Source organism: Actinia tenebrosa, unplaced genomic scaffold (genome assembly GCF_029948245.1).
Source record: "Actinia tenebrosa isolate PJP-AT-01 unplaced genomic scaffold, QUT_ActTen_1.0 PGA_scaffold1__47_contigs__length_23844297, whole genome shotgun sequence".
Taxonomy (NCBI): Eukaryota; Metazoa; Cnidaria; class Anthozoa; order Actiniaria; family Actiniidae; genus Actinia; species Actinia tenebrosa.
In genome coordinates this window covers 16,913,829-16,941,109 of record NW_028292578.1, presented here as the reverse complement: position 1 = coordinate 16,941,109, position 27,281 = coordinate 16,913,829, and the positions used below count along the sequence as shown (strand labels likewise).

At 36.4% G+C, this 27,281-nt stretch overlaps 2 protein-coding genes and 1 pseudogene across 4 annotated transcripts in view; all 3 read left to right on the top strand.

Moving 5' to 3' along the window:
* The first annotated feature begins 287 nt into the window (after nt 1-287).
* LOC116290470 (A-kinase anchor protein 10, mitochondrial) lies at nt 288-8,922 on the top strand. The gene is made up of 12 exons (XM_031697504.2): nt 288-476; nt 1,102-1,239; nt 1,479-1,534; nt 1,721-2,588; nt 3,061-3,145; nt 3,551-3,674; nt 4,364-4,506; nt 5,195-5,339; nt 5,721-5,950; nt 6,175-6,266; nt 6,367-6,419; nt 6,738-8,922. The coding sequence occupies exons 1-12, from the start codon at nt 449-451 to the stop codon at nt 6,825-6,827; spliced, it is 2,052 nt and encodes a 683-aa protein (XP_031553364.1). The 5' UTR covers nt 288-448; the 3' UTR covers nt 6,828-8,922.
* A 639-nt stretch (nt 8,923-9,561) lies between these two features.
* LOC116290476 (uncharacterized) lies at nt 9,562-15,421 on the top strand (annotated as a pseudogene). Its single transcript, XR_016120150.1, has 9 exons — nt 9,562-9,702; nt 10,640-10,781; nt 11,113-11,281; nt 11,841-11,898; nt 12,242-12,305; nt 12,595-12,750; nt 13,278-13,442; nt 14,505-14,564; nt 15,140-15,421. The product of XR_016120150.1 is annotated as an uncharacterized LOC116290476 (transcript).
* Nucleotides 15,422-16,889: 1,468 nt separating this feature from the next.
* Nucleotides 16,890-27,281, top strand: part of LOC116290474 (uncharacterized) — a 34,647-nt gene continuing 24,255 nt past the window's right edge. For both annotated transcript variants that reach the window (XM_031697509.2, XM_089032262.1), the window contains exons 1-2: nt 16,890-17,232; nt 19,289-19,354. The gene's annotated coding sequence lies outside the window, so the exon portion shown is untranslated. The remainder of the gene's footprint in view (nt 17,233-19,288; nt 19,355-27,281) is intronic.

The window sequence follows — 27,281 nt, the reverse complement described above, 5'->3', positions numbered from 1 at the left end:
CACTGAAAATTAAACACCATTCCCGTACTCCTTTTCAAAATTATTAATGTTTCCTAAAAGTTTAGATGAAAATTCAGTATGGTCGAACTAAAGCTCTTCTTGGTACACCAATGTTTTTTTTTGGAAAAATTAGTCAAAAGTTTCTAATTTTTTAGAAATTAATGATATGAAAAATAAGATAAAAACAGAAAGGATAACCAAGAAAACAGGAATGTTTATATGAATTTCAAGTTTTATTTTTATGACCTTGAGCCCACGGTCATGTAGACAGCTGTCCAGCAGTCGTACCATGCAGCGCCTTGCTTCAACAAAAATGGCGAATTGTGTTGAAAATAGCAGCCAAAATCCTTGAATTACTGGACGAAAACACCGACGAACAACCTTGTAATGCGACTCTACACCCTCAAGACACATTTGATTACCGCTGTGTAAAGGATTTGCTGGTCGAATGCCACGTTTTCTGCGTAAATCCTCAAGTAAGTTGGTCGATAATCAGCGGCTCTCAAATTGCATGCATGACGAAGGCGTACAGTCTTGGCAAGTCTTCCGCTTGAAAAACACATCTTATTCATTAACTACATAAATACAAGCATTCTGAATCCTACCTAATATATTAACAAGTGAAACACTTGACGCAAATTTTAAGAATATCACCAGAAAAGCAGTTCCCTATGCAGGTTATTGGGCTGAGAATCTTATTTTAATGTACAATAATGATTCCTCACCTCAACTCAAATTTTGATTGAATTACAATTATTAATTCGTAGGCTATCATTATTTTTACAGCTTGGTGTGTGTTTATTGTGGTAGTTGTGGATTGAACAGAATTATCTCGAAGTTAAAAACTTGATTAAATCCAAATTTTGGTTCATTATATTGATTGTTATGAAGTTTGTAATTTAAGCTTAATAATTTTCCAGTTTTTTTGCAAGGAATTTACTTAATGAATTTATGCGAATCAATTTATGCTTACTGCTTTAAGCATTTGTTGATTGTGATAACATAATTCAATTAAAGACACAAATACACTAATTCATATAAACAAGGCATTTCATAAGGCATTAATTTTATAATAACTCTGTATTCTTTTTTTCCTTTTAGCTAAGGAAAGCAACAAGGGGAAGAATTCAGAGAAAAAGAAAAACAAAAAGGGCAAGGACAAAGCAAGTTCTAATTTACCAACACAAGGTTTTTATGATGAAGAAGAAGAAGAAAATAATACAAATGGTTCAATTGGAGGTAATGGAAAATACTAACTTCATTATCATAAGCCATCTGGTTCACCTAAATCTCATTGTAACAATGAAAAACTTGTGATCCCTCAACCCTACAGGACTAAAAATTATGATTGTAGAGCATTTGCTATACATGAGCCTCCACTTCGGAATTATCTTCCCCAAGACTTTTTGATATTTGAAAACCATTTTTTTGTGCTCCAATTTTCTTGATATTGTTAGTAACTTTTGGTTCTTTCATAGTTCAAAGATGCAGAAGACTTTTGGCATCTTGTCCAAAGAGATCTGGCAGTGCAAAGGTTTGTTTACTAAATTTATAAAATAATTTTACTTAATTGATAAAAATTAACCTTGTATGGAGTCTACGGGGAGATGTTGCTGCAGAGGACTAGGGGGTATGATTATTGAAGATTTTCAATTTTATACATAGTTAACAAAATAGTCAAAAAGTGGAATAAATTGGTAATATTTTTTATTTTTTCTAGTGTGTTGCAACCTTTAGAAGGAACTCAAGGCTGTCTAAATCCCTTCTAGAGGTATTGATGGATGATAGTGTCCTGCCATATTTTATGGAATTTATGCAAAAACAAAACGCTGTGAATTTGTTAAACTTTTGGTTAACGTCAGAAACGTTTCGCTTGTCAACGATCAGTCGTTTAAGAATGAATTCTTTGTTACGCATGAAATCTTCCAGTTCAGGAGAGACATTGGTGAATGGAAACAGTGAAACTGATGCACCAAATCATCAAAAATCACCCTCTTCATCTTCTAAAAACGAGAGACTTTTGAGTGACAGTAGCAGTGACAGTGAGTTTGGGTGCTTTTCTGGGTACTCAGATCCTTCTGAGATTACTGGACCAAAGCAGATGTTGGACAAGTTAAATACTGGGGCTATACTGATCTGCGACAAATGTGGAAACATTATTGATAGAACCTTAGACAAATGTACAATGTGTGTGTCAGAGATGCCGGACTCTGATGTGGATGGAAAATTAACTGTTGCGGACAGTAGTCAAAACTCTAAGAATGCAGGTTTAGTTACTGAAAACATTAGTTCATCTTCCCATAACAAAAGGGATGGATTGAGTGAAAAAATATTCAATCCTGGAAGACTTGACTTTGATGAGGTTTTCAATTATTCTGATGATGCATCAAGAAACACTAATAATAAAAGTGAAACAAGAAAAGTGACATTTGATTTAAAACCTGATTTTGAGAATGAAGAGCGAGAATTTTGTCGAAGAAGAACAAGAAGTATTGTCATAGATGCTATGAGTGTTTATAGTAAATACATTTCATTGGAGGCGACACACCCATTTGGTTTAGATGAACCTCTTAGGAGACAAGTTGAGGGTGAGTTCCAGTTATTAATGTCGACATGGGAAAAAATATCTAAAATGCGTGTTGATAGTCCCCTTCACAGTTCCCTGCGCCATCTTGAAAGGTGGCCATGCCTTTACATCGAAGAGAGATGAATGGTGAGCTTGCAATGATAGAGACATGTGAATAATTGTCCAAGGTGTTAAAAAAGGTTTCTGTCATTGCAAGCTCACCATTCGTCTCGCTTCGAGGCACGACTACCTTTCAAGATGGTGCAGGGAGCTGTGAAGGGGACTATTGGCTTTGTGCAAATTAGAAGAAATTGTCTTGAAATTCTTTTTAGCCATACTAAGTTATGATGGCCATAATGGCTGACTTATAAATGGTTGACTTATGAATGAATGTGAAAATAAGACTGTGTTCAAAAACAGTGGAAAGCATCAAATATGAATCTGGTGTATTGTGTATGTATGAAATATCTACCTGTCCTTTTATCTTATTACAGCCAATATTTGCAGCGAAGATGGGAAAATTGATCCTGAATGTTTTTCTCCTGGTCAGAAGTTTGCCTTTAATGTCATGGAAAGAATGTATGTTGTTTAAGTATATTTGACCCAAAACACCGAATCAAAATATGGCGAAATAGTTTTCGTTCTGGACTGACTAGCATTGTTTTCAGGTGGAAAATACAAAAGTGTTTTCACTTGAAGAGAGGCTTGGACACCATATTTTGATTTGGTGTATATGCAGGGTGGAGAAGCAAAATCGGCTGATTCCCATTACAGACTGCCTGTCATTCCCAAGAGTATCATTTCTTTGTTTAATGGTTGTGCATGAGAAGACACTTAAACGTGGAAACAATATTCAAACAAAGAATATTATTCTTTAGGGAATGACATTTGTCTGTTAAAACGTTTCACCACCACAATTAAGGTACATTGTATTTAATAGGTTTATATTAATTTTGATACAGTGTACAATTTTTTTGTCAACAGGTATTTTCCAACCTTTATACAAAGTACTTTCTACTTCAAACACCAACTTGATATCTTAACTAGTAACAAGGTTTTTCTATCTGATATCATATACAATCAACATGCTATGTTTTACTTCATGGAGGTGAGTATATGATATCTTGTAATAATTCTTCTGTGGAATCAAATATTTGAAACATAAATTCAAACATAAATGGAACAGGGCATGAAATTAATTTCCAAGATGCCAAAATCGTAGACAGTGAGCAGAATAACTACCAAAGACTATTTCTGGAAGCTTGGTACTCCAATCAAGATCTGAAGTCAAACAAGGACTGGTATCAAGCTTCCAGAAATATATAGTACTCTTGTACAGGACTCTTGCACATGGTAGTACCAATATTATTTTTAAAATATGTGTGCCCAAAATATACACTGAAGAAGATTCATGTTCATGGATCGAAACATTTGTAAGATTGTTTCAAGATATTCTAAGTCAGAGACAAACACTTCAAGTAATAAATTTAGCCTATACAAATCAAATTTGAGCATGTTCATTACAAAATTTCCAAATTTTTGGCTAGTACTGCATTCATTTTTCGTCAAACGTACGGTAAGAATGACAGGGTCCTGGGTTAAGAGATTTCTCCCCCTCAAATTAAACACGTTTTTTTCATTAACACAAGACTTCCAGTATTATCATTTAAAGTTTTCTCATCCTAAAGGCAATTCAGTGATAGGGGGGTCGTTTTATCAGATTTTGTTTGAAGTTTATTCAAAATGTTCCAAAATGTTCCATATTTCACGTCGTCATTGATTTATTTCATTTGGCAGTTCTTAGAGCAAGAAGATGTTCGTCATATGTTAGAGTTCTGGTTGACAGCAGATAATTTTCAGTCTCTGCTTCAAGACAAGCTGAAAAGTGGTGAATATAACACACAACAGGCACTGGACGATGCTATGATTATTTATGAAAGGTATCCTGTTATCTTTAAAGATTTATCACAAAGTATTTGATAAGATACCTCTGTAGGCAAAAGTACACGTAGGCAAAACGATCATAGTGAAGTGTTGGTGAAGTGACGGGCAAGTGTTAGGCAAGCGTTGGTCAACAGTTGGGTGACTGTCGACCGACACATGTAGGCTGGTCATGAAGTACACGATTACCCTTTACCAGTATCACTTAAGGGGGTCTTACCTATTTATCAGCCATGGTTTCTTTGGAAAGGATTAGAATATTTAAGAGGTTTTTCTTATGTTTTAAACTCATAAATAAAACCAATTTTTGAAATGGGTCATTTTTTCTGATATGTGTGATGATGTCATCCCACCTACGTAATTTATGACATCATATTTCATCCCTGAAAAACACTGAAAATCCTTGGGGGTGCTTTAAGTCAGGGCACAGCTAACTCGCAGATTGAAGTAGAATTTAGCATGGCAAAGTTTGGAGGAATTCAAACTGGACCAGAGAAAAATGCTAAAATCAAAAGATAGACCCACCAAACTTTACTTATCAAACCTGAGAGACAGATGTTTAAGGGGATAGTAGTACTGCTACATAAACCTTGATCTTTTCCCCTTCCCATAAACAATAGCAATTGTAACAATCCCATTTCTCTTTCCTTAACGTCCTACTTACTACCAGATTTTCTTGTTTTCCAGGTATTTTTCCATGCAAGCAAGTTTGCCACTTGGTTTTGATGATGTCACTAGAATAGAAGTTGAGAACAGTATATGCCGTGAAGGAGGACCCTTACCAGAATGTTTTGGCATCCCCCTGGAACACATCTTGTGCCTTTTAGAAGAGGTATAGATTTTCACACTTGTTGTTTAACCACTATAGACCATGTATCTGCAGAACATTACTGACTACTAGGAAGACATGAGTCAATAAAAACAATGACTGCTCAATGGCCAGGCATAATGACTGACCACGTTAGACTGATCAAAATGTGACCAGTCCATGAGAATCACTCAAAAGCACTGGCCTAAGAGGGTTAGGCTGGACAAGTGTCACATTTCTGTTGACCTGAGCTGCAGCAGTTATTTTTAGCTCAGAAAACAATTTCAAATTGATTGATCGAAACCATGGGTATTAGCCTCTCAACATTGCAATGTTTTCATATTTTTAATTGGCACCAGCAAAAGAGCGTCCCTTAAATGCAGACATTTTTCTTGTGTGTACCAGGTATTCTTCCCAAGTTTTCTCCAAAGTGACATTTATTACAAGTATTTGAATGAGTTGCTAAATTCCGTCACTGATTCACCAAATCCAAGTGAGACATCCGACCATTATGAGAGCCATCCAACCAAACATGGTGGCCATACAGATGAAAGCACAAGGCTTGTGAATTCCTTTGGTTCTGACCTTGACTTGACTGAGAATCCTGATGCTATCTGGCACAGACCTAACGCTGGGTAAATTGCCACTATTCTGTTGATACTACTTCAAACACAAACACAAAGAGTGGAATATGCTCACTGATTGGTTAAATAGATTGATATCCTTGCTGTCACCAAAACTGAATACATACTGACAATTATTATCAATTATCATCTGTCCTATTCAGGAAAAATACTAGGACTAGTATCAAATTTATACCAGTTCTTACCATAATCTATGATATTTTCTATAATTACAGACCTTTGTCTCTTGGCCGTGTTAATGAGTTTGGAATTTTTGAACCAATCTTTGAACCTGAGCCAGACCAGGAAAGAAACAATACCTCTACAGGTAAAAACAAACTTATCACTATGCAATACTACATGATAAAGAATTACCACTACCTATAAATATATTGTTGAAAAATATAATTTTACATTGTAATATACAGCTGCGAAACTTGGTAAAGCCATGCGTAAACTGGTGTCTGGAGGAGAGGATAAGGTAGGTACTGTAGACTAACTAAAATCTATTAATATTATAATTGATTTATGAAATAGCAAAGTGTTACACCATTTTTTATGTTTTATATATTAGACCATTGTTAGAAGGTCAGAAAACATCCTCCAGAACCCAGTAGTAAAATTCTGTCTCTCGTTTCTCACTTCCAAGAAAGAACTAAAAAAGGTTATTTTTCTAGAAGCAAGAAATAAGCTACAGAATTTTACCCCTGGTTCCTGATAATGAGAATAATGTATGTCTGAATAAATGAAATATCAGAAGAAATCGGTGTTTATTAATGTCAATGGTTTCTTTATACAGGCAAAAGAGGAAATGGCTTGGAAGATTGCTAAAATGATGATTGAGGATGTAAAAACCGAACAGACAAGGATTTCAGCGAGTCGTAATTAAAAAATTCTCTTTGTTCTGTCTGTTGCATGATGTTCTTATTCTTCTTATGCTGTCATGGCTAGATGCCACATAGTGCCTGTTGCATGATAGTGTGGTATTTATACTACCACTACAGGAATGCCTACCGGTATAAAATTTCTTTCAGATTGTTATTCCCTAACAAGAACGGCAAGTTAATTGGTGTTACCATTGAAACTGAGACAGGTTAATCAGCAATAGACTGCTGTCAATCAAATAAATTGTTTGATTTGGTAAAGATTCATGGGAAGAAATTATTTGAATTGTCGGTTTACTACTGGTGAATAAATAAACATTTATCGATCCAGGCATACATGGAATCAAAATTTGGTAACCAATTTGAATTTTGAATAACTATTGTTCTGCACTGACTAGCGACTTACTAGCCTCTCTTACATGCGAAAATGCTTTTATTTTTTTTCACATGAACATGCTTTTAGTCAGTTGCTAGTCAGTGCAGAATAATAGTTGTTTTTCAAATTGGTTGCCATATTTGGATTCAGTGTATAGCAATGAAACTAGTGCTAATTAACTGAACACAAAAAAGTGTGCAAGGTAGTTGTAGTATATGAGTGTATAATTATGATGCTATCATTCAATTAACCCATTGTGGCATGTTTTAGAATTTATGTTTTCTTCAAAGTAAAAACATAATTTCGAGGTATATTTTTAGCATCTTAAAGTTGGGTGCTAATAATATTTCTTTGGTATTTTTTATATAAAATCTGAATGTTTTTAGATGCAAAATTTGCTTTACGTAGTTCAGTTACGGCTAGCAATATAATATGTACATATGTATGTACATACATGGTAACTATATAATTTAGTTGTACCACTAACAAAGAGTTTCTACGACAACGAGGTTGGAGGAAGCATTTTTGCCTCTGATCCAAAATTTATAGTTTTATTATATGGCTCATTCCTTTCCTTTTTTCCAAAATAAATCTACTCTATGAATATCATTTATGATAATGAATAAATAAAATTAAAAAGAAATGGTAGAAAATGAAACTCCGAAAAATCTGAATTCCAGACACGGTTTAGGAACATTGACCTTCCATAAACTAGTTGGGCGATGAATTGATTTTTTTCTGAGTTTTCTTTTCTATCACTTCTTATCATTTCATGTATTTATTATCATATGTATGTCTAAAATTGGTTCTCATAACTTGGTGATTTGGGGGGAAATGGGATTCTGATTCTAAATTGTTCAAAATTTTTTCAAAATTATTCAAAATTCTTAAGAGAATTAATAACAAGAAAGAAAAATTATTATACTCCAGGAAATTTACATGAATCCTCTAAAGAGTGTAGTACTATAGGTAACATATTTGTTCAACTTGCCATGCAGCACCATTGCATTGCATTGAATATTGCTCATATTGCTACCCAATAAACAAATTTTCTTTCTTTTTTTTTTGCATTAAGTGGAATCTCTCTCCACTCTGCAACAAACAAAATTTGCTACATGATGAATGGTAATTCATTCAGTGAAGTAATGTTTATCTGCAGCTGCAAATGCAACACCATTAAATAATGACCTTCACAACTACAACAACCATCATACCAGGTTTTGTAAGGAATGATTTTCTGGGGAGGCTAATGAGATAAGGTGTTTTACATGCATGTAAGCTGCTTTCAATATGATAATACCATACTTATTCTTATATCAAATACAAGTTGCTAGAATAAGAAAGTAAAATAAAATCAAAAACTAATAGATAGATACACCTACTTGCAGGAAAGTTGTCATACGAAAATAGAACATTAGTGATTTAGTGGGATAGGAATTATATTAAAAAACAAAAGAAGATCACTGAAGCTGAACTTTTTCTTTTGTCTTTTAATGTATTCCTTTCTCACTTCTAATGTTCTAATATTGTATGACAACGTTCTTGCAAGTAGGTGTATATACAAATCAGCATGTTTTAATAAATTAAGTAATTAAAGTACTATATATAATATTTTTCTTATTAAATGACATTATTTTGCTATTTCCAAGGAATATGCAAATATAATTTTAAGTATTATTTGGATTAACATTTTTTTTGAACCAAATAAAGATAAAATTATTTGAGATATGGCAGGCGTTGAGAGTTTCTGGGCAGAAATCATGCAATGGAATGTGATATAAAAACTGTAATTATAAGAGTCTATTCCAGGATTGGGAGGTAGGATAGTCTGCATCAGGCATTCCTTAATGTAGTGTGAGGGTGCTACTTCGTTTTTCACATGCAAGAGATGTCTTATGCAATGTCATTCAATGGGCCAACGAAAGTCTATTTCTGCTTGCTCCTAAGTTGCAAGGCTCTGCACCAACACCTAGATGAGTACATACTTTAGACCCTTGCAAGTTCCAATTAGGGCTGTGGCTTCCAAGGGAAGGGTGATCAGTTAAAAAAAACTTTTGTGGAGGTCAAACTTTTTTATTTTGATGAAAGCAAGAGTGCATGCAGTAAAACCATGGAATAAAAACAAATTTGATACTGACAAATAGTAGCTATTTAGTGACTAATAGTTGCTATCACTGAACCAGAACACTCATCGTATAAAGACAAATACACAAGAGACCATTTGTGTCTGGTTGATTCCACCCCCCCCCCCCCCCCCTCATCTCTAAGTGATCACTAAATAACAACCACAGATAAAATATAAACAGAGCGTTGTTCTTATATGGGGTACCTGTGCTTTTGTCACGTGAAACTCGCGAAGATCCGAGCGGTTGAGGAAGGAGCAGCTTTGCAGAGGAAAAAACTTCAAGATCTACTCTTTTTGAGCAGAACAGAGGCATTCAAATGATCTTCTCTTTATACTGAAAGCATTTTAAACTCTTCCCAGTCATAAAACATATTGAAATGTAAGTATTAATCGATGCAAGCTAGTTTGACGAGTGTGTGACTTGAGAGAAGACTGACAACGATGCCATGGCGATATCTCTTGCATAATTTAGCAATAGCTAGTTAGCTAAGAAAAGGAAGATTTTACTGTTTTATAGGATTATATCATATTGTTATCCGAATAAGCATGCGCACTTTGAATGTTTATGTTGGTGGTGAGAGTAATTCCAGTGATGCTGGATTTATTCTGCCTTTCTTTGTGTCTTAGGCTTAAGAGCTCTATCAATTTTCATTCCAGTTTTATATCCCGTGTCTTCGTTAGAATTCATTAACTATTTGTTATTTTAGGGGAAGGGTTTATTTACTGCGGTTTTGTCATATTCTGTAAACTTGGTACAGTGTTGCGAGCTGCACACCGAAAAAAATATTTTTTTTATGTTCTTGACTGGCGCCAAAGCTGTTGGAATGTCTAATTTCGCAGAATATGAAAAACCATAGTGAAAATTATATTATATTATATATAGAGGTGGGGGTCAAGAAGGAATTCGCTCAGCACATTCACAATGAACAGTTTGGAAAACAATGGAGGGGTTAATTTGTTTGTGCAACAACAGCAAGGGAGGTCACAATTCTCCTACGGGTTACCAAGCAAATCCCCACCTGGCATCCTACCCTCCCTGATAAACAAATAAATGGCTCCTCCCTTGTAAACTGGACCTATGTATTGACCCAGCTTGGAGGGGAACCCTAGTACCAGGGTCCTGGACATATCCAGGGGTCCTAGGGTGGAGGTAGCCTAATAGTCATATGTTGTATATTATCGTTTGTGTGTGTCTGGGGTGTCAACGTGCCCCTGCTACTCCCCCATGTACCTTTGACGTGTACCGTGCGAATGTGCGTCGTTCGCTGTGTTTGCCTCGTGGCTTTCCTTGAAAACTTTATCCCTGTCAATCCCAGTGACTCGCGTCATGTCAACTACACAAGTCCTTCTCGGCACATCATTGCTGACATTCAGGTCCTCTGAGCTCGAAGAGTTAGAAGATTGCAATGACATCATGGATAACAGAGATCTACTAATGGAACGGCTACATGACAAAGGGTAGGTTTGAGTTACCCATTTGATATTGACCTCTTATATTATCAACACGTTCTTTCCTTTTCCTTCATAATTTCATGTGTTCATCTTATTTCCCATTAATAATAACTGACGAAAAAAGAGTAAATAAACGAACACAAGAGATAACCAACTTTTAAAAATATCTAGCCTTCAAACAGCCTCGGGGTTGATCAAATTCCGGGAACGGCTCAGAGAACGCCTCAAAGTCTCACAGATCGTATTGGTATTCCGGGAGAGACCCAGACGATAACAAACTCTACTCTTGATTTAATATAAGGTTCTTCTTCGCTTTTCTTTTTCATTTCAAATCAAGGTATTTGTTCATTCGCCAACTTCACGACCGAAACGAAGTCCTGCAAGCAAGAACGAAGGTGTTAGAACACTTGTACGAAGTAAAGCCAAGTTCATTTGAACCAACAAAGCCTTTAGAAGAAGGCGTACTTAAAGATACTGAAGCTACCACGCCACTGACAAACATGGAGGTAACACTAATACGCTAGTAGAGCAGTTTTCGCATGATTTCGCGTGACTAAAGCTCAGTGCTGTAAGCATGCCGTGCCGTGACCGCGATATTTTCTAGAATTCTAATTGGCTAATTTTTTCCTCGCTCAATGTGATGGTCAGTGCCGCGACCTTGGCGTGACCGTATCCGCGCCGCATTTATGCCGTGTCCTGGGTATTTCATTGGATGGAGAGTAAATTCTCGAGCAATGTGATTGATCTGGCGTATCCCTTCCGTGGCACGTCCGTGTTCTTGCCGTGAGCTTTTCACAGACATACGAAAGCTGCTCCATACAGCTACAGTCATAAGCAGTAATCGTAGAAATGAAAAACAAAAAACGTACCCCAAGAGTCATTACGTCTTGAGTTTTTAGCGGTAGAATCTCCAAATCTGGGAATCGAAGCCCGAGACCCCAAAGATAAGATAAGAGTGCACTGCTGCTACGCCACCCATGTGGGTGTTGTCTAAAATGTTTGTCGGTTCTGAAGGGTATAGTTTGGTGTGTCGATAAATTTAAGAATAACGATCTTTCTTTGAAGGGAAGGAATAGCATAACGCATAGCGAACCTCTTCTTAAGGTCTTTGAAGGGGAAAGAGGTAAGATTTGCTATAGTAAACGTTACGATACCATTATCATTTATCAATTTAACCCACCTATCCACAACCTTCGCACTCACTCACCAACCCACTTTCGACTGACCCTTTCTTACTGCGCATGCTCTCCAAATCCCAGAAATGAGCGGTATTTCATGGAGCATGCGCAAGGCTCTAAAGTTAAGAGTGGCACCCAACCATCCTTCTGTCCGTACGTCCCCCGCTCCTACATTCACTCCCATGTATCCACCCATCCATCCATCCCACTCTTCCATCTCAAACAGTCATTCAACAATCCACTGACCACCCACCAAATGCTAATTCATTCATTGTTTACGTCTTATAGTAAAGAAGTTTTTTCGGATGCTGTTTAACGAAGAACCAAGGACGTTTGACTTTAAATGGCTTAGGTAACCAGGTGATTTGGAATCTAGGCGCGCAATGCATTGTTAGCCAGCGAAAGTTTCCCAGTATTTTCTATCTCTTCTCAAAACGAAATGCAACAGCAACGTCACGAAATAGTTTTATTTTATTTATTTGAGTAAAAGCTACTTGAGTAAAAGTCCTTCTGTCGAGCCGAAAACCTAGGATTAAAAAATATTGTGTTGTGAACAAAAAGTTCGCTGATTGGCAAATTCATTCGGTCAAAAATAGAAAATAAATAAAAAATAACCGACTTCTTATTCATCTCGTCAACAGAGCGATTCACAAGGGAGGATTCACGGGTGCTCACGTGGACAATGTTTATATGTCACGTGGTACAAATAAACTGCTTACTTGCTGGACGCCGATAGGCGACGTTACCATGGATATGGGTTAGCTGGCCATGTGCGAAGGCTCACATATTCTCCCCGGGTAAGTGGTAACAGCAATAATCCTTTTTTTATTAGTATATAAGAGAAAAGGGAGTTTAAACCAACTATTCAATTTGATAGGGTAACTAGATTTACACATAGTAATTTTCATCCAGACCCTTTCTAGATTGAATTAGAAATTAGAAGTTGATTTATACGGATACCGGAGAACCGAGAGAAAAACCCTCGAATCAAGGGAGATTTAAAAAAAACTCTATTCACGTGTGATGCCAAGTCCAGGAATCGAACAGAGACAGCTGAGTGCGCTAATGTTACGCTCGATTGAACGAAATTGAACTGCATTGGGAATATGCATGGGTAGCATGGGTGACGTTCGCGGCTAAAGAGTCGTCTTTCACAACTGTGAGTCCAACGCGTCGGGTCGCTGGTTCGAGCCCTTTCTCTCCTATGCTACGAGGGTTTTCTCCGGGTTCTCCGGTTTGCTATCTCCGTAAAAATCAACATGTGAGTTGAAAGTTGTGTGCATAGAATACTTTACCGACATTAATAACTTGAATTAATTTGCAGATTTTCGTACTTTCAAGAAACTTACGGGAGTCTAGATTTAGAAAAAGAAGGTGTCGAAGGATCGGGCTGGTTCACCGAAGATGCAAATGAGATAACCAAACGATTTGGCGGGAAATGGAAAACGGCAAATTTTCGTGCTGGTGACGTACTCGTCTTTACACAGAGGTAAGAACTAAAGAAACTTTGAGTTTATTTCTTCTCAAATTCCTCCATGCCGCTGTGTCGTGCTGTGACATTAAGAGTGCCTTGTCTTTCAGTATACTTACATCATCACAAATGGCTTCCCACGTTTTTTAATGCAAATCAACCAATCACAGCGTGAAGTTACTGTTACTTCAAAATACAGCACGGTTACAGTACGACAATGAATTTGCCGTGTCGTTTCCGCTCACAGTTACAAAAAGCGCTCTACTGATCTAATTCTGATATACTGGGAAGCCATTTTAATGTTACGTAATACCGTACCGTGTACGTGCATGCTGTAAGCCAGTACAGTATGTTTACCACTCATACGATATAACCATTCTCAGAGGAAGCCATTATAGTGTTACGGCATGTCGTACCGTGTACGTACGTAAGCCAGTACCGTATGATTTCCACTCACATGAAAACTATTCTTATCGGAAGCCATGTCAATGTTACACCATGTCGTACTTTGTAGCATGGGGACTATTTTTATGACAAGCAATTTCAATGTAACGACATGTCGTACTGTGTACGTACTGCAAGCCAGTACCGTATGTTTCCCACTTACACGATAACCGTAACCATGGTAACCCATTTCGATGTTACGGCATGTCGTATCATGTACGTACTATATGCCAGTACCGTATGCTTCCCACTCATGTGATAACCATTCCTATTGGAAGCCATTTCAATGTTACGTGCCGTGTAACTCATTCGATACCATATTTCAATGTCGTCTCGTATACATACAGTAAATTATAACTAAAATAATTAAATCATAAAAAAAGACTAAAGAAAAAAAACTAATTATCGTTTTAAAAATCAAACTGAGCTCTTTCTATAAAGCTTTAGTTTTTAATATGTCAGAATAATAAATATGGAACTTGGTTTCTCGAAGAGTCGCCGCGTAGACAAGCTTGTATATACTCCAAAAACGTTTGTGCTATTTATAGGGAATACAACGCTAGCTTTGTCTTTGCTAATCCACCCTGAACCATCTCAATTATTAACGACGATTAAAAGAAGACTTTCTTTGAACAGAACAGTGCACATGTCGAGTGTCAATACAACCTGCTTGGCTCGTATCAGCTGTGACACGAGGTATCCGCCCTTTTGATGTAATCACCTTACAAAAGTTATTAATGTTTAATAAGATAAAGGTATTGTACTGGTGGAGTATTTTAAATTTGAAAAAAAAGAAAGCTGCCGGTGGCGACGGTTTGGGAAGGAAGAAGACGCCGACTGGATTTTATTGGTAGGGGGTAGGAGGAGAAAATGGGAGACCTGTAATTTTAACCATTCAGATTTAGGAACCTTGAATAACAAAAATAGGTTATTTTCGGAAAATTATGACCTTTTTTTTCTTCAAAATTTCGTGTGCGTTGAGCGGGGAGGGGGTTTAAAAGTTTCAGCTATGGAAATAAGAACTGAGGAAAATATTATAATTTAACCATTTTTTCGCTCATTTATTCTTCCCATAAATAATTAACGATATAAACTAAAAACAGGCAAAGCCAAAAAGATCGTTTTTTTATTCATAGTGATTGGATTCCTAATAGCATAATCCAAAAAAATAACGTATATTGCTTGAAAAAATTAGGCTTTCACGTGGCAAGGCCCAGTTACTTGCATCTACCTCACTGGCTTCTAATTCTTGATTTGTTTCTGCCATATAGATGGCTTCCTGCTAGTGAACCCGCTGACCCAAGGTTTGTGGGCAACTTTAGTAATCCAAGCGGACCAAAGTTTGGTATCTATGGTCGTGACGTAAAAGCTGACGAAAAAGGAGTAAGCATGAAAACCAAAAAGAGGGAATGGGGATTTGTGTAGCTAAGCAACGGGTAAAATAACGTCTATTTTTAAGTAGTTATTTGGGGAAAGGCATTTGAAGATTTTTATGTGAAATAAGAAATTGAAATAAGAAAATTTATAAGCAAAAAGAAATTGAAATTAATCTATGACTTTGAAATGTTGTTTTATTCAGTAATTTATTTAATTATTTTGGGAAAAAAATTGCTGAAAAATGATGCATGAAATTTAGAATTTTGGCAAAAGCTGTGTTTTTTTTTCCCGCTTCTTTTCATCAAAACTGATCTATTCATTCAGCGCGTTGACTTATTAGGATTATTTTATCGTTCGGGAGTCAAATGAATAGGCTACATATCAAACAAATTGTTTTTGAAAGGTTTTTGTAGATCATGATATCGGAAATATCAAAAGGAATGTGTTGTTTTTTTGTTTTTTTTTGTTTTTCGTCAATTTGACGTCAGTTGCGTAAGAAATTCGGGACATGATAATGATAACAAGGATAATAAAATCACACTAATAATGATAATGAAATGCTAATAATAATAATGATAATAATAATAATAGTAACTATAAAAGTTCCGCTTTATTCTTTTGAAGAATTACGCATACTGAAAATTTAAATAAGCTGAAGATAACAATAATAATGAAAAAATAATAAAATGATAACATAATATTAATAATAATGAAATGGTAATAAATAATCATAATATTCATAATAATAAATAAATAGATAATAAAATGATATTGAAAATGATAATGAGGATGGTGATGAAAAGAAAAAAATGAATAAGAACGGACAATAATAGTGGTATTGGGGGATGAGGAATTTAAGGCAGAGATCAAAAGTTGAAGCCGTCCTCTCGCGTCCCAAAATACGAACCCATATTGCTACTGCAATTGTATTTTTTATAATAATTCGTGATACGTCCTATTCCTCGCTCTGCCTTATTCTATTACTGATGGAATGCATAACATTTTTCGAACTACTATGTTCAGATGTCTTAGATAGTCTAGCGAAGAGGGGTGGAGCGAAGGAGGGATGGAGGGGGGGGGTGGGGACAACTTCCTTGCATCTTGGACAGGCCCTTTTTTTTTCTTTCTTTTTTTCCCCTCTTCTTTCTTTTTTCTCCTTTCTCTCTTCCTTTCTTCTTTCTTCTTTTTGATTTTTTTCCCAGAGTTTTTTAAACCTAGAACCACCAAGGCGGATTTTTTGTCCGTCGGCCTCTACTGATAAACAGCCGACAAATAAAGCCGATAAGACCGTTACCTAATTTTGTTTTGTTATTCACAATCCGGCTCTTTCAAAACTCTTTGTCGCGCGGGCGTAATTCATTCGGCACACAGACAACACGACACTAATGACCAGAGGCCAGAACTACTTTGGCTATTATCTTTTTGTTACTAAGGTAAGTAAAAGACTATCATAATATTCAAACATTCTTTTTAACATAGCCATATAATTATCTATCTGTATACTTTAATTTTTATATTCGCACTAAGTGATATTATGCAGTTTTTATGTATATTGATTTTTTTATTTCTTTACGACTAAAAAAAACCGAAATTGTCAGTTAACTTAGACCTGATAAACTCTATCTAAATATCGAAATGAAGTGCAAAGGTCTTTGAACATCTAGGTTCTTTTCCTATATCTAAATTTCTTTTAATGTGTATGTTGGGATGGGACTAGTTTTTCTATTTTTTTCCCATCGGGGTTGGGTTTGGGTGTTAATATTATATAGGGGACCTAGAGTCCTATTGTATTATCACCTGCCCTTGGGCGAATCATGACATAAATAAATAAATATTTCCAGCTCTATCATTGTCATTATGCACTTTATTCAATTTTTCATCTCAAATGTTTCTTTTTTCCTCTCATTCAGTCATTTCTCATTTATTTTAACGTTTGCATTCGTTTTCTTTAACTTCTAGTTTTCGCAAGTTAAAGGGAGCTTTTAGGGTAAGAACAACTAGTGAACTTTGAAGTTGGGTTCGCATGGAAACGCGCCAGATTCGAGCAAAAAAAAAAATCCAACCGACTTTGGAAAAACCGCTAGCGCTCTTCATGTACTTACGAACCAATAAGAGCATGAATAAAGAAATAGGCAGCGGCTTGGAAATAGCCGAGCGGTTCGTTTCCATTCTTAGACACTGAAAACATTACTATAACTGAGAAAATCAACTTTCAGGAAGGGATGGAAAATGAATATAAAGAGTATTTCGATGCAATGTTAGTCCTGTTGCCTAGGAACTCGGTCAACACGGTCAAAGAAAGGAAGGAAAAGGCTGCTCGTATTTGATGAAAAAAGCTAGGGGCGTAACGGAAACACGAGGTAGTTTTTTTTTTCATTTTCGTTGCCTGTACCTTTTTCTCTGGACTTTCCCTTCACGAAAGCTAACACGCTAAACTGATTGCAATTCGATATCTTTTGAGTTAGCCGTGCCCTCACTTAGAGTAGAGTCAACCCAGAGGTTCAATTGTTTCAGGGTTCGATCTGTGAGTTAGCCGTGTCGTCCTGACTTAGATCAGCCCAGAGGTTCGTTTCAGGGTTCGATCTGTGAGTTAGCCGGCCCTGACTTAGAGTCAGCCCAGAGGTTGTTTCAGGATTCGATCTGTGAGTTAGCCGGCCCTGACTTAGAGTCAGCCCAGAGGTTGTTTCAGGGTTCGATCTGTGAGTTAGCCGGCCCTGACTTAGAGTCAACCCAGAGGTTGTTTCAGGGTTCGATCTGTGAGTTAGCCGTGTCGTCCTGACTTAGAGTCAACCCAGAGGTTGTTTCAGGGTTCGATCTGTGAGTTAGCCGTGTCGTCCTGACTTAGAGTCAGCCCAGGGGTTGTATCGGGATTCAATCTGTGAGTTAGCCGTGCCCTCACTTAGATCAGCCCAGAGGTTGTTTTAGGGTTCGATCTGTGAGTTAGTCGTGCAATGGTTTACTATAAACCAAGAGATTGTTTTAGGGTTCCGGTGCAATTTACAGAAAAAGACATTTCTAGTGATTTTACCCTCCCCTCCCCCACTTAATGTTAAGTGGTTGAAAAATGACCGTATCATTTGGAGACGTAGAATTATGGGTATTTTATACGCGAGAAAGATTTGATAGACTTCTGGTAAAACAAAACTGAAAATCAAATTTCACTAATATGAAGAAGCTTCTTAGACCAATGCTCAAAAGGCTTGAATAAAAACGAAAAGGCTAAAAACATTCAATCCTTCACTCGCTCTATCTATTCAGCCATCCTCTTTTCTTTCTTTCTTCTTCGTCAGTCCCCTCCCCACACCCTTCTATCTTTCCTTTTTACATTCATGATCTCTTTTTTACTTTCTGTAAAGAAAAAATAATTTTCGGACCAAATAGACTAAATCTAAAAGACATCCAAATCTAGTACACAGAAATATAGCTATAAAGTGAAAAGAAGGCGAAAACAAAGTTGACCGCTTATTATGCTATGACGCAGGAGTGTTGAGAACATGTAATTTTGGAGAAAAAATTCTCATGTTTCCTTACTTTAAGATTCATTAACCTTCACTAATTGTCCATCATGACATTCAAAATTTGGACTCGGTGAGAGAGGGGAATTTAGGGCAGTGTGTGTAATTAAGCGTCGGAAGAAGTCGTTTTTATGCCGGCTTTGGAGTAGCCTTCGCAGCCGTTCTTAGGGTCGTCACGCAACGTTTCTCGTTTTTTTTGCGTGACGACCCTAAGAACGGCTGCAAAGGAGGCTAGCTTTGGAGCTGATTAGCAAAAAGTCATCGTTTTGAATTTTGTAACCATGACAACGACATAACAGTACTTAGTCGGTAGGCCAGCTTACAAAATTTATTTTTACTGGGTACGGTTGTACGAAGGATGGATAGCGCTATCCGACGGTTTATTATTATTATAGTTATTATCGCTTTTGCTGTTGTTATTGTTGTTGTTGTCGTCGTTGTTTTTTGTTGTTGTTAGGTGTGATAGTTATCATATTTGCTTATTCTTGTTGCTATGGTATTAACAAATACATATTCCATTTTCGGCAGGTCAACGTTGTTAGTCGTGATAAAATCTTGGATAATGCAGTGGTTTTCAATGATCCTCTTACCAAGGTACTACAAAATCTTTGTTTACTTATTTAGTTTCTTATATTATATCTGAGGTTTCATAAGTTATGGTACCAGTTAAACGAAGGGTGGATAGCGCTATCCGGAGTATAAGTCTTACCCATGGGATCAATTTATTGGATAACAGCATCGACTTATCAACTGGATAAGGACTTATCCATTGGATAGTGCTATCCACCCTTCGTACACCCTCTATGAATGGCTGGCTGTGCAAAGTGATTTGAAGACATCCGGGGAAACTGTCAAAAACACAAAATATCATCCACAAAGAAATCAAACACTTCTAAAAGCATGGAAAATATATCTGTGACTTTAGATTTGCTCTGGTTTTGTACCAAAACCATTGTGGGACTGTCTTAAGGGACAAAATAGACGCCATCTTGGAAATATGTCATAAGCACTTTGATACGCGCGCTCTAATTGGTCTAGAACTGTGGTTTATTAATAAACATTGCACTCTGCTGATGCCATCTAAGCACAGCCTGCTTTGCAAATAAGTGCAACGGATTTTTTTCTTTTTAAATTACTTTATAGTGAAACAAATAAAACATTTTTTCCTTGCTATGTTTAATAACAGTGACAAAAGCAAACTTTTAAAAGGAACAACATATTTTTAAAAGGAAGCAGACAGACAGACAGACAGACGGTCAGATCGACAGACAGACCGTCAGACAGACAGACCATCAGACAGACAAACCATCAGACAGACAGACGGTCAGATAAACAGACCGTCAGACAGACAGACCGTCAGACAGACAGACCGTCAGACAGACAGACCGTCAGACAGACGGACAGACAGACGGACAGACAGACAGACGGTCAGACAGACAGACAGACGGTCAGACAGACAGACAGACGGTCAGACAGACAGACGGACAGACAGACAGAAACGAGACAAATAAATTGTGAACCAAACAAAGGAACGCAAGCCAAGTGAACTCAAGTAAAAAATGGAAATCATTAGATTAAACCGAATGAAAATGCTCAAAAATATCCGATTACAATATATTATTTCATGTCAGTCGTCACTATTCATTCGGGAGAAAATAAACTCTTTACTTGACAGAGGATTTTATTGGTTATCATTCGATTCCAAAAAACACAAACAATTTTTGAGATCATTTAGTTATACATTAAGCCTTAAGAGAATCGATTACCATGTTTGATTACGAGGGAGTATTTCCTATTTTTCGTAAAAGGATTATTTTATCTTAGGAAAAGATCTACCGGCGGAAGAAAAGCCAGGACCCTTTCGGCATAACGATCGAACCAGTCACTTCAGAACGAATTTGTACTGAATTATTTCAAAAAAATGTCGAATGCTGCGGATAAAATATAGAGCGGGAGCCGGGAAACCGGGAAATCTTACGTGATTCGGGATATTGGCGCGCATCGGCCCGCGTGGCTCGGGAATTACCGAATTCAATGTCCGGGATGCGGGATTTTGCTTTCTGATTTTCGGGGAAAACTTGAAAACAATAATAAATAAAATAAAAATTCAAACGCACTTGAATGTGTTGAATTTGGTCATCGATGGCAAAATATCGCGGGATTCGGGATTTCGGCGGGAAAAAGCACGTGATTCGGGATCCTGACGCCCCCCTGTAAACACTGAACAGCACATCGCAGGTTTAGAATTAAGCTAAAATGTAAACAAAACCGTTCTGTACTTATATGAAATAGAACATCTTGGATACATTATCTAAAGCATGTACGTGTAACTTGAACTTGGCTTCCAAAAGACTGTTGTTATCATCTGCCACAATGACGTGAGTCGCAACTCATTATATTCAACATTTTTTTGAAATAGCTGTATATTCGACTTATTAAGACCAATATTACTCTTAAAGAAGCGGTTTCTTATATATGTCTACCACAGAAAGATATACTCTTTTTTTTCCTGTTTTTATTTTATTTTTTATTTTTTATGTTTTTTATTTTTTTAAGTTTTCTTAGTTCAATGCCATTCGCGAGCTCATATTTTAAGAACCATCTTAATTAAAATAATTTTTTTCAAGTCCTTATCTTTCAGATATAAGTTAAATTACTATGAGCTATAATCATTGATGTTCATATGATTACTCTTAAGTTTTGTAATATTTTTTTTCCTGAACCAACTCTTGACTTGTTTTGGATCGAAATCTAGAAGGAACTAGTGAAGATTAGACTTAATAACTTTCATTCTTTCTTTCTTTCTTCCTTTCTTTCTCTCTTTCTTTCTTTCTTCCTTTCTCTCTCTCTCTCTCTTTCTTTCTTTCTTTCTTTTCCTTTTCCTTCCTTTCTTTCTTTCTTTCTTTCTTTCTTTCCTTCTTTTCTTTCTTTCTTTCTTTCCTTTCTTACTTATCCAAACGTTTCACCGAAAGACACTATTAAATTCTACTCGCCATTTTTCCGAATTCGCACTACTTCGCCACTGACGCATTTGTCCACGGTAGTTAGCTTCTCGCGTCTCCTTATCACCACAGTTGATTTAATTCATTCTGCTTAGTATATAAAGGACAGGTGAAACAATTGTATGTAACTTTTTAACACAAACTTGTGAATTTTTTTCTATAGCTCTCTACGCAAGCGTTGCCACACACGGTTTAATAAAGTTCACAACATCGCTAGATAGAAAACCAAAAAGGAGTTAACAAAAATTAAGAAAGAAGTTAGAAAAAATACAGGATTCAAGATTCTATGCCAAAATCGGTACCTTGCTACTGATATTTCTTCAACTATGCTGACAACATTTATATCAGGTCGATTTGAGTTCGAATTTTTTTGTTGGAAAAAAAAGCATTATTTATACAATGGTTTGCCTTTAGCGATGCAGTGTGCTATCGGCAGGTTTGAGGACCTTAGTCGACTAATTAACTCCTATAATAATACTCGACCTCTCATGAATAACCAGTATTATTTGTTCGTAGTCTATTGATTATTGATATCTAATCGGACAATACTCTGGCAGGTGAGAACCAAAGGGCTTTGGCGGAATAACATTTTGGCTAAAAACACGAAAACTCTCCCCACGTCTAGACGAGGGAACCAAACCTGAGGCTTTTGAAGACATTGAGTTCAAGTTTTCCGAAATTGAGGTACCTGTGCGCCATTGTTTTCGATGTTTTTTCGTAGAATATTTTAAGCTCTGGTGGCATGTGTTTTGGTGTTTGTATATCGTGCATTATTTATTCATTCATACATAATTTAGTCTGTCATACGTTTCTTAGGAATGCGAGAAAATACTATCGCCCATATATTTATATGTCTGTGTGTGTGTGTGTCAGTGAATGCGTTTGTAAAGACATATAGAAGAATAGCGAACTAGAGCTCGCTAAACATGGTGCGGGCACTAATATAAACCAATTATATTTGAAGTGTGAAAACACGTGTTGAAGAAATTCCTTTTGAGAAATTTTGGTATCCAAGGAACTTCTTGGAAATGTGTGCCAGCGAATTCTTTTCGATTTCTTTCAATTTGCCTTAGTACCTGGAGGGTGTCGTAGAATTTGCAGTTTTCTTTTCAATGAATTCAAATAGAGTCGGCTTTGACAGTGTATTTAGGGTCTGAGATGAAAACAGTTTCTAGAGCTAATGCATTTCGCAGCATGATGTGCCACTGAATTGGCTTCCTCTAAAACTATTAGTTTTCTCGCTCAATTTTCCCCGACTGAAAGCCGCCATAATTTTTCCTGTTTTCGCCACAAAAAAACGATATTTTATATTCGAAATATAGAGGGGGAAAATAAAATAAAAAGGTAGGAATTGAAATGCAAAAAAAGGGAAAATTAGTTTTAAATTTCACGTCAATTTGATTCACTTCCAAGTAAGTAAAAACGCCGAAAATGTTTTTTCGCGAGATCGCCAAAATGATAAGAATAAACACTCATTAAAAATAAAAATATGAAATAAATAAATCTAGACAAATAAATAAATAAATAAATAAACTTGATGTATATAGTGGGTAGTTTATGTATTTATATCACTTAGGATAGGTAACTAACTGGAGGTGACGCTATTTGTCGTTATACCGGGCTAACACCGTTACGATCAACCCACGAAAATTATGTCAAGACGCAAGAAGCCTTTATTTTCCCTTTAAAATTGCTGTTCTTAGTTGTCATTGAAAATGTTGGTTAGTGTCAAAGAGAGCGCCAAATATGGAATGCATATTTAGAAGCAATCACTACGTTTGAAGTAATTACGTCATCAGCTCAGCTTGGGGCACTCAAATAAGCTATTCTCGTGCGAGCGGGATGCGATAGGAAAGTGCTTTAGACACTAGTTCAAGACAGGTGCAAGCATTAGAAATTCGAATTCCGGTTGCTTTCATCCACAAACCACGAATTAAATTAATACCAGCAAGAGTCTTCCCGGTTATGGGGAAACCCTTTACACTTAGCTCGAGTCTTATTACATTGCCTTGGGGGTGTATCCGTCCCCTGCCGGTAGCAGTCTGACTCAGTTCCATCTGGGCCATTAGTTCGTCGGAAGAACTGACGAGTTTTCACCGGTCTTAGAGTCTTATGTTTCCTACGTTTCTACCCAAATTATCTGGTTTGCTTCCGTCATTAGCAATTTGATTTCAAATGTTTTAAGAAGACTTCATCTCCATATCATTTTTATGGCTGCCCGAGCTGAGCGAGTGTTCTGTTAGCTCAGAGGGGGGTCGTTTTAATCAAAAAGGATCTCGATTTTAAATATCCCCAAGAAGACACCAAGACGGCAGGCAAAGCTGCAGTAAATCACAAGATCGGAGACAACTTGCAAAACGAGATTGTAGCAACTTTTTTCCGTCAGAGTTTTTTTTTTTTTTAACAAATCACTTTAGTGAATTAACTAAACTTAACTTTCTTGATATAGAAAAAAAGGGAAAGAAAAGATCAAAGTGTTTGAAAATATATAAAACACCGTTTTACAGGATTTTTTTTTTTTTGATTGTTTGTCAAGCTTGTGCACAGCTGTCTGTTGATTGCACATGTGTTGATTAGCGCGAGACTTTAGGCTTAAACTAGTTTCCTACCGATTGTCTTTAATGCTTTTTCACAGTACGATAGCTCTACGATATCTACTTTTACCTTGAATATAGAACTGTTAATCAAAGAGGTTTTTAAATGACTAAAAACAATAATGGTGTCAAGGTGTCAGTGTTTTCCTTAACTACATCGAAGGCAGCGTCGGACTGACTGGCATACCCACTGAACATTGATGGCTTATCGGATGATTACTGTAAATATGTGCACAACTGTACTAAAACTGCCAGAAGTACGAGTACTTTTTGCTTAATTGATAGTGGAATCATTGAAATTAAGCAAAGTTGAATGAATTAAATATTTTTGAAAAGCAATAGGTATTAGAAGAACTTATTTGATGTGATAAGACAGTTGCAACAAAATGTCGAGCTGCCGTGCGTACCAAAAGTGAAATTGCTCTTGTGAAATGGCTTTGGGATTGAATTGTGAAGGATAGTGATAAGATATGAAAGTGAAAAGATCAGTGAATGACTCTCCATCAAGATTCTAGTCGTCATAATCCCGTTAAGGTATTTTGTTTTCAGTTGTTATCTTTCTGTATTGTGCATTGGGAAATAGTTTTGTATATATTTGTTTTCGTTTTAAGGATTATAGACTGAAAATGAATGCATTATGTTGACAGCCAAATCGCATTAAATCATTAACTTTTGACTTAAGATTTGTAGAGAGAATGAAAAAGAAAAGAAAAGAAAGGAAGAAGGAAAGAAAGGAAGGAAGAAAGAAAGAAAGGAAGGAAGGAAGGAAGAAAGGAAGAAAGAAAGAAAGAAAGAAAGAAAAAGAGAGAGAGAGAGAGAGAGAGAAAAAGAAAAAGAGATAGAGAAAAAAGCAAGGCAAATAAAGGGGGGGAAAAGATAGAAGGAGCTAGAAACTAAATAAAAAGACAGAGTTTAAAGTTTTTTTAAAATTCATTTATTAAATCAACAATTTAAGTAACTCTTATTAGGAAGCAAATGTTATGACTTTGATTCTGATAATAACATTTAGAGTAATGTATTAACTAAAATGTCCGAATATTCTTCTTAACAAGTTACTTAACAGTTTAAATGTGACGACTCATCATTTGATATAATAAATTTGTTTATCTATTTTTATTTGATTTTTTAATTCTTACACCCATTTTTTCCGTATACACCGCCTTGGCATTCTTTAGCCCGGACAATAGGGGTATTTAACGGTTTAGCCGAGCGACAGACCGTCTAGAGAACTTACTTTGTCATGTGAAGGCTTTGACTCGGACGGGATTATTGTAATGTTAGGTGTATTTGTATTTAAGTTCCAACAATGGGCAATTATGTCACGACTGACTTACTTACGGCACGACCAAAAGGCCTTTAAACAAACAAAAAATAACAATATCAAATACTAGTGTATAACAAAAGAAGAAATGCCACATCAAAAGATGGAGTGTGGGTTGGTTTTTTCTCCGTCCTTTTCTTGTTTTTGTTTTGTTTTGAACAACAAATTAGCAGCTCGCGCGTTCTTTATCCATTATGGAAGAAATGTTTATAGATATCAAGCTGTTTCAACTCACAGAGCCAGCTGATGAATGTATGTTCAAATACTGTTAGTTTTCAACCGCTTTGAAGGTTGGTTTACCATCTACGATAAATGGAAATATGAACAATAGTTTGAATACTAAGTTGGATGTCTTGAGAAACTTAATGACAGCCATCTTGCAAGGTGACTTAGTTTTATTTAAACAGCAGGACAAAAGGACTTTACAACCTTCAAACGACCTTTTGAAAATTATTGATAATTTTAACAACTTGCCAATGGAAAATGGTGTTCGCTACAAAGGAAAAGAGAAAGTTAGGTGTTTCTAGAATTGGTGCGAGAGTGCGCAAGAACTCGATATTGTATTCGCACGTGCAATGATGAATATAATGCACTACAAAGAGGGTTTTTTTTTTGTCGTCTCTACAAACACACACGTCTAAGAGTCTAATACAATGTCTTCAATCGAGGAGGATTGTCGAGTTCATTAGGAGCTTGATCCTAACAAGATGTCAATTTAAGTATTAGCGAACTAACTTGGGCAACTAAGACTTAACGACGCAAAACTGAGAGTGGAAGTTTTTATAGCTCGTTAAAAAGTGTCCAGCTATTTCATCATTGCTGCCGGGTATCCCTATTAGGTTGTTTTTCCTTCTTAAAGCGAACAAAAAGGAGCTAAGAGACATATTGATTCGGCTAAGGCCATTTCCGATCCCATTCTCCAAAACCAAGATGATTATAGAGAAGACAGGAAGTAAACTGTAATCTGTTTCTCCTCCATTCAATTACACTCACCATTTCTAATTAGCGAGCCTCTAAGACTATTCCCTGTGTCTGTTATTTAGATATAAAGTGTATAAATAAATACGGTTTAGCCTTGCGGAGCAATATTTCCTATGTTAGTCAACGAGACAGTAAAAAAAATATTCGGCAAAATATTTATGGGAAAAAAAAGCCTGATTGAAAAATTCATAGAAATCTGGAGGTTTGATCAATTTTGAAGATTGGACGACGGAACTGGTCAATCTTTTTAGCCATCTAGTCCTTATATACCAAATCCCGAAATTTTCCGGATGTTATATTTTTTTCTTTCACCCCAAAGCCTGAAACACCTGTGTGATAGACTATTTTTTTTGTTTTGTTTTGAAAGCTCAGAAGTAATTATATGTAATATCCAATTTATCTATTCTGCGTTACGCTAATAACACTGTGTTTTATCTTTTCCATGCATTCTAATTGAAAACTGCCGCGCGCCTATCTTTTATGTCTCTCAAGAGATTCAAATATCTGTCATTTGCGGTGAAATTCCCTACCAAAAGTTCGATCCAGGTATACAGAATCATTCCTAGATTCCTCACGACGGTATCTATATCCTAGGTCGCGCGTTTAGGGGTCACGTGACTGGA

Excerpts from the sequence above, each read along its gene's own strand:
- LOC116290470 (XM_031697504.2), top strand. The coding sequence starts at position 449 with ATGCCACGTTTTCTGCGTAAATCCTCAA. Across the intron at positions 1,535-1,720 it reads AGAGATCTGGCAGTGCAAAG|TGTGTTGCAACCTTTAGAAG; the intron begins GTTTGTTTACTA and ends TATTTTTTCTAG. Across the intron at positions 4,507-5,194 it reads GCTATGATTATTTATGAAAG|GTATTTTTCCATGCAAGCAA; the intron begins GTATCCTGTTAT and ends CTTGTTTTCCAG.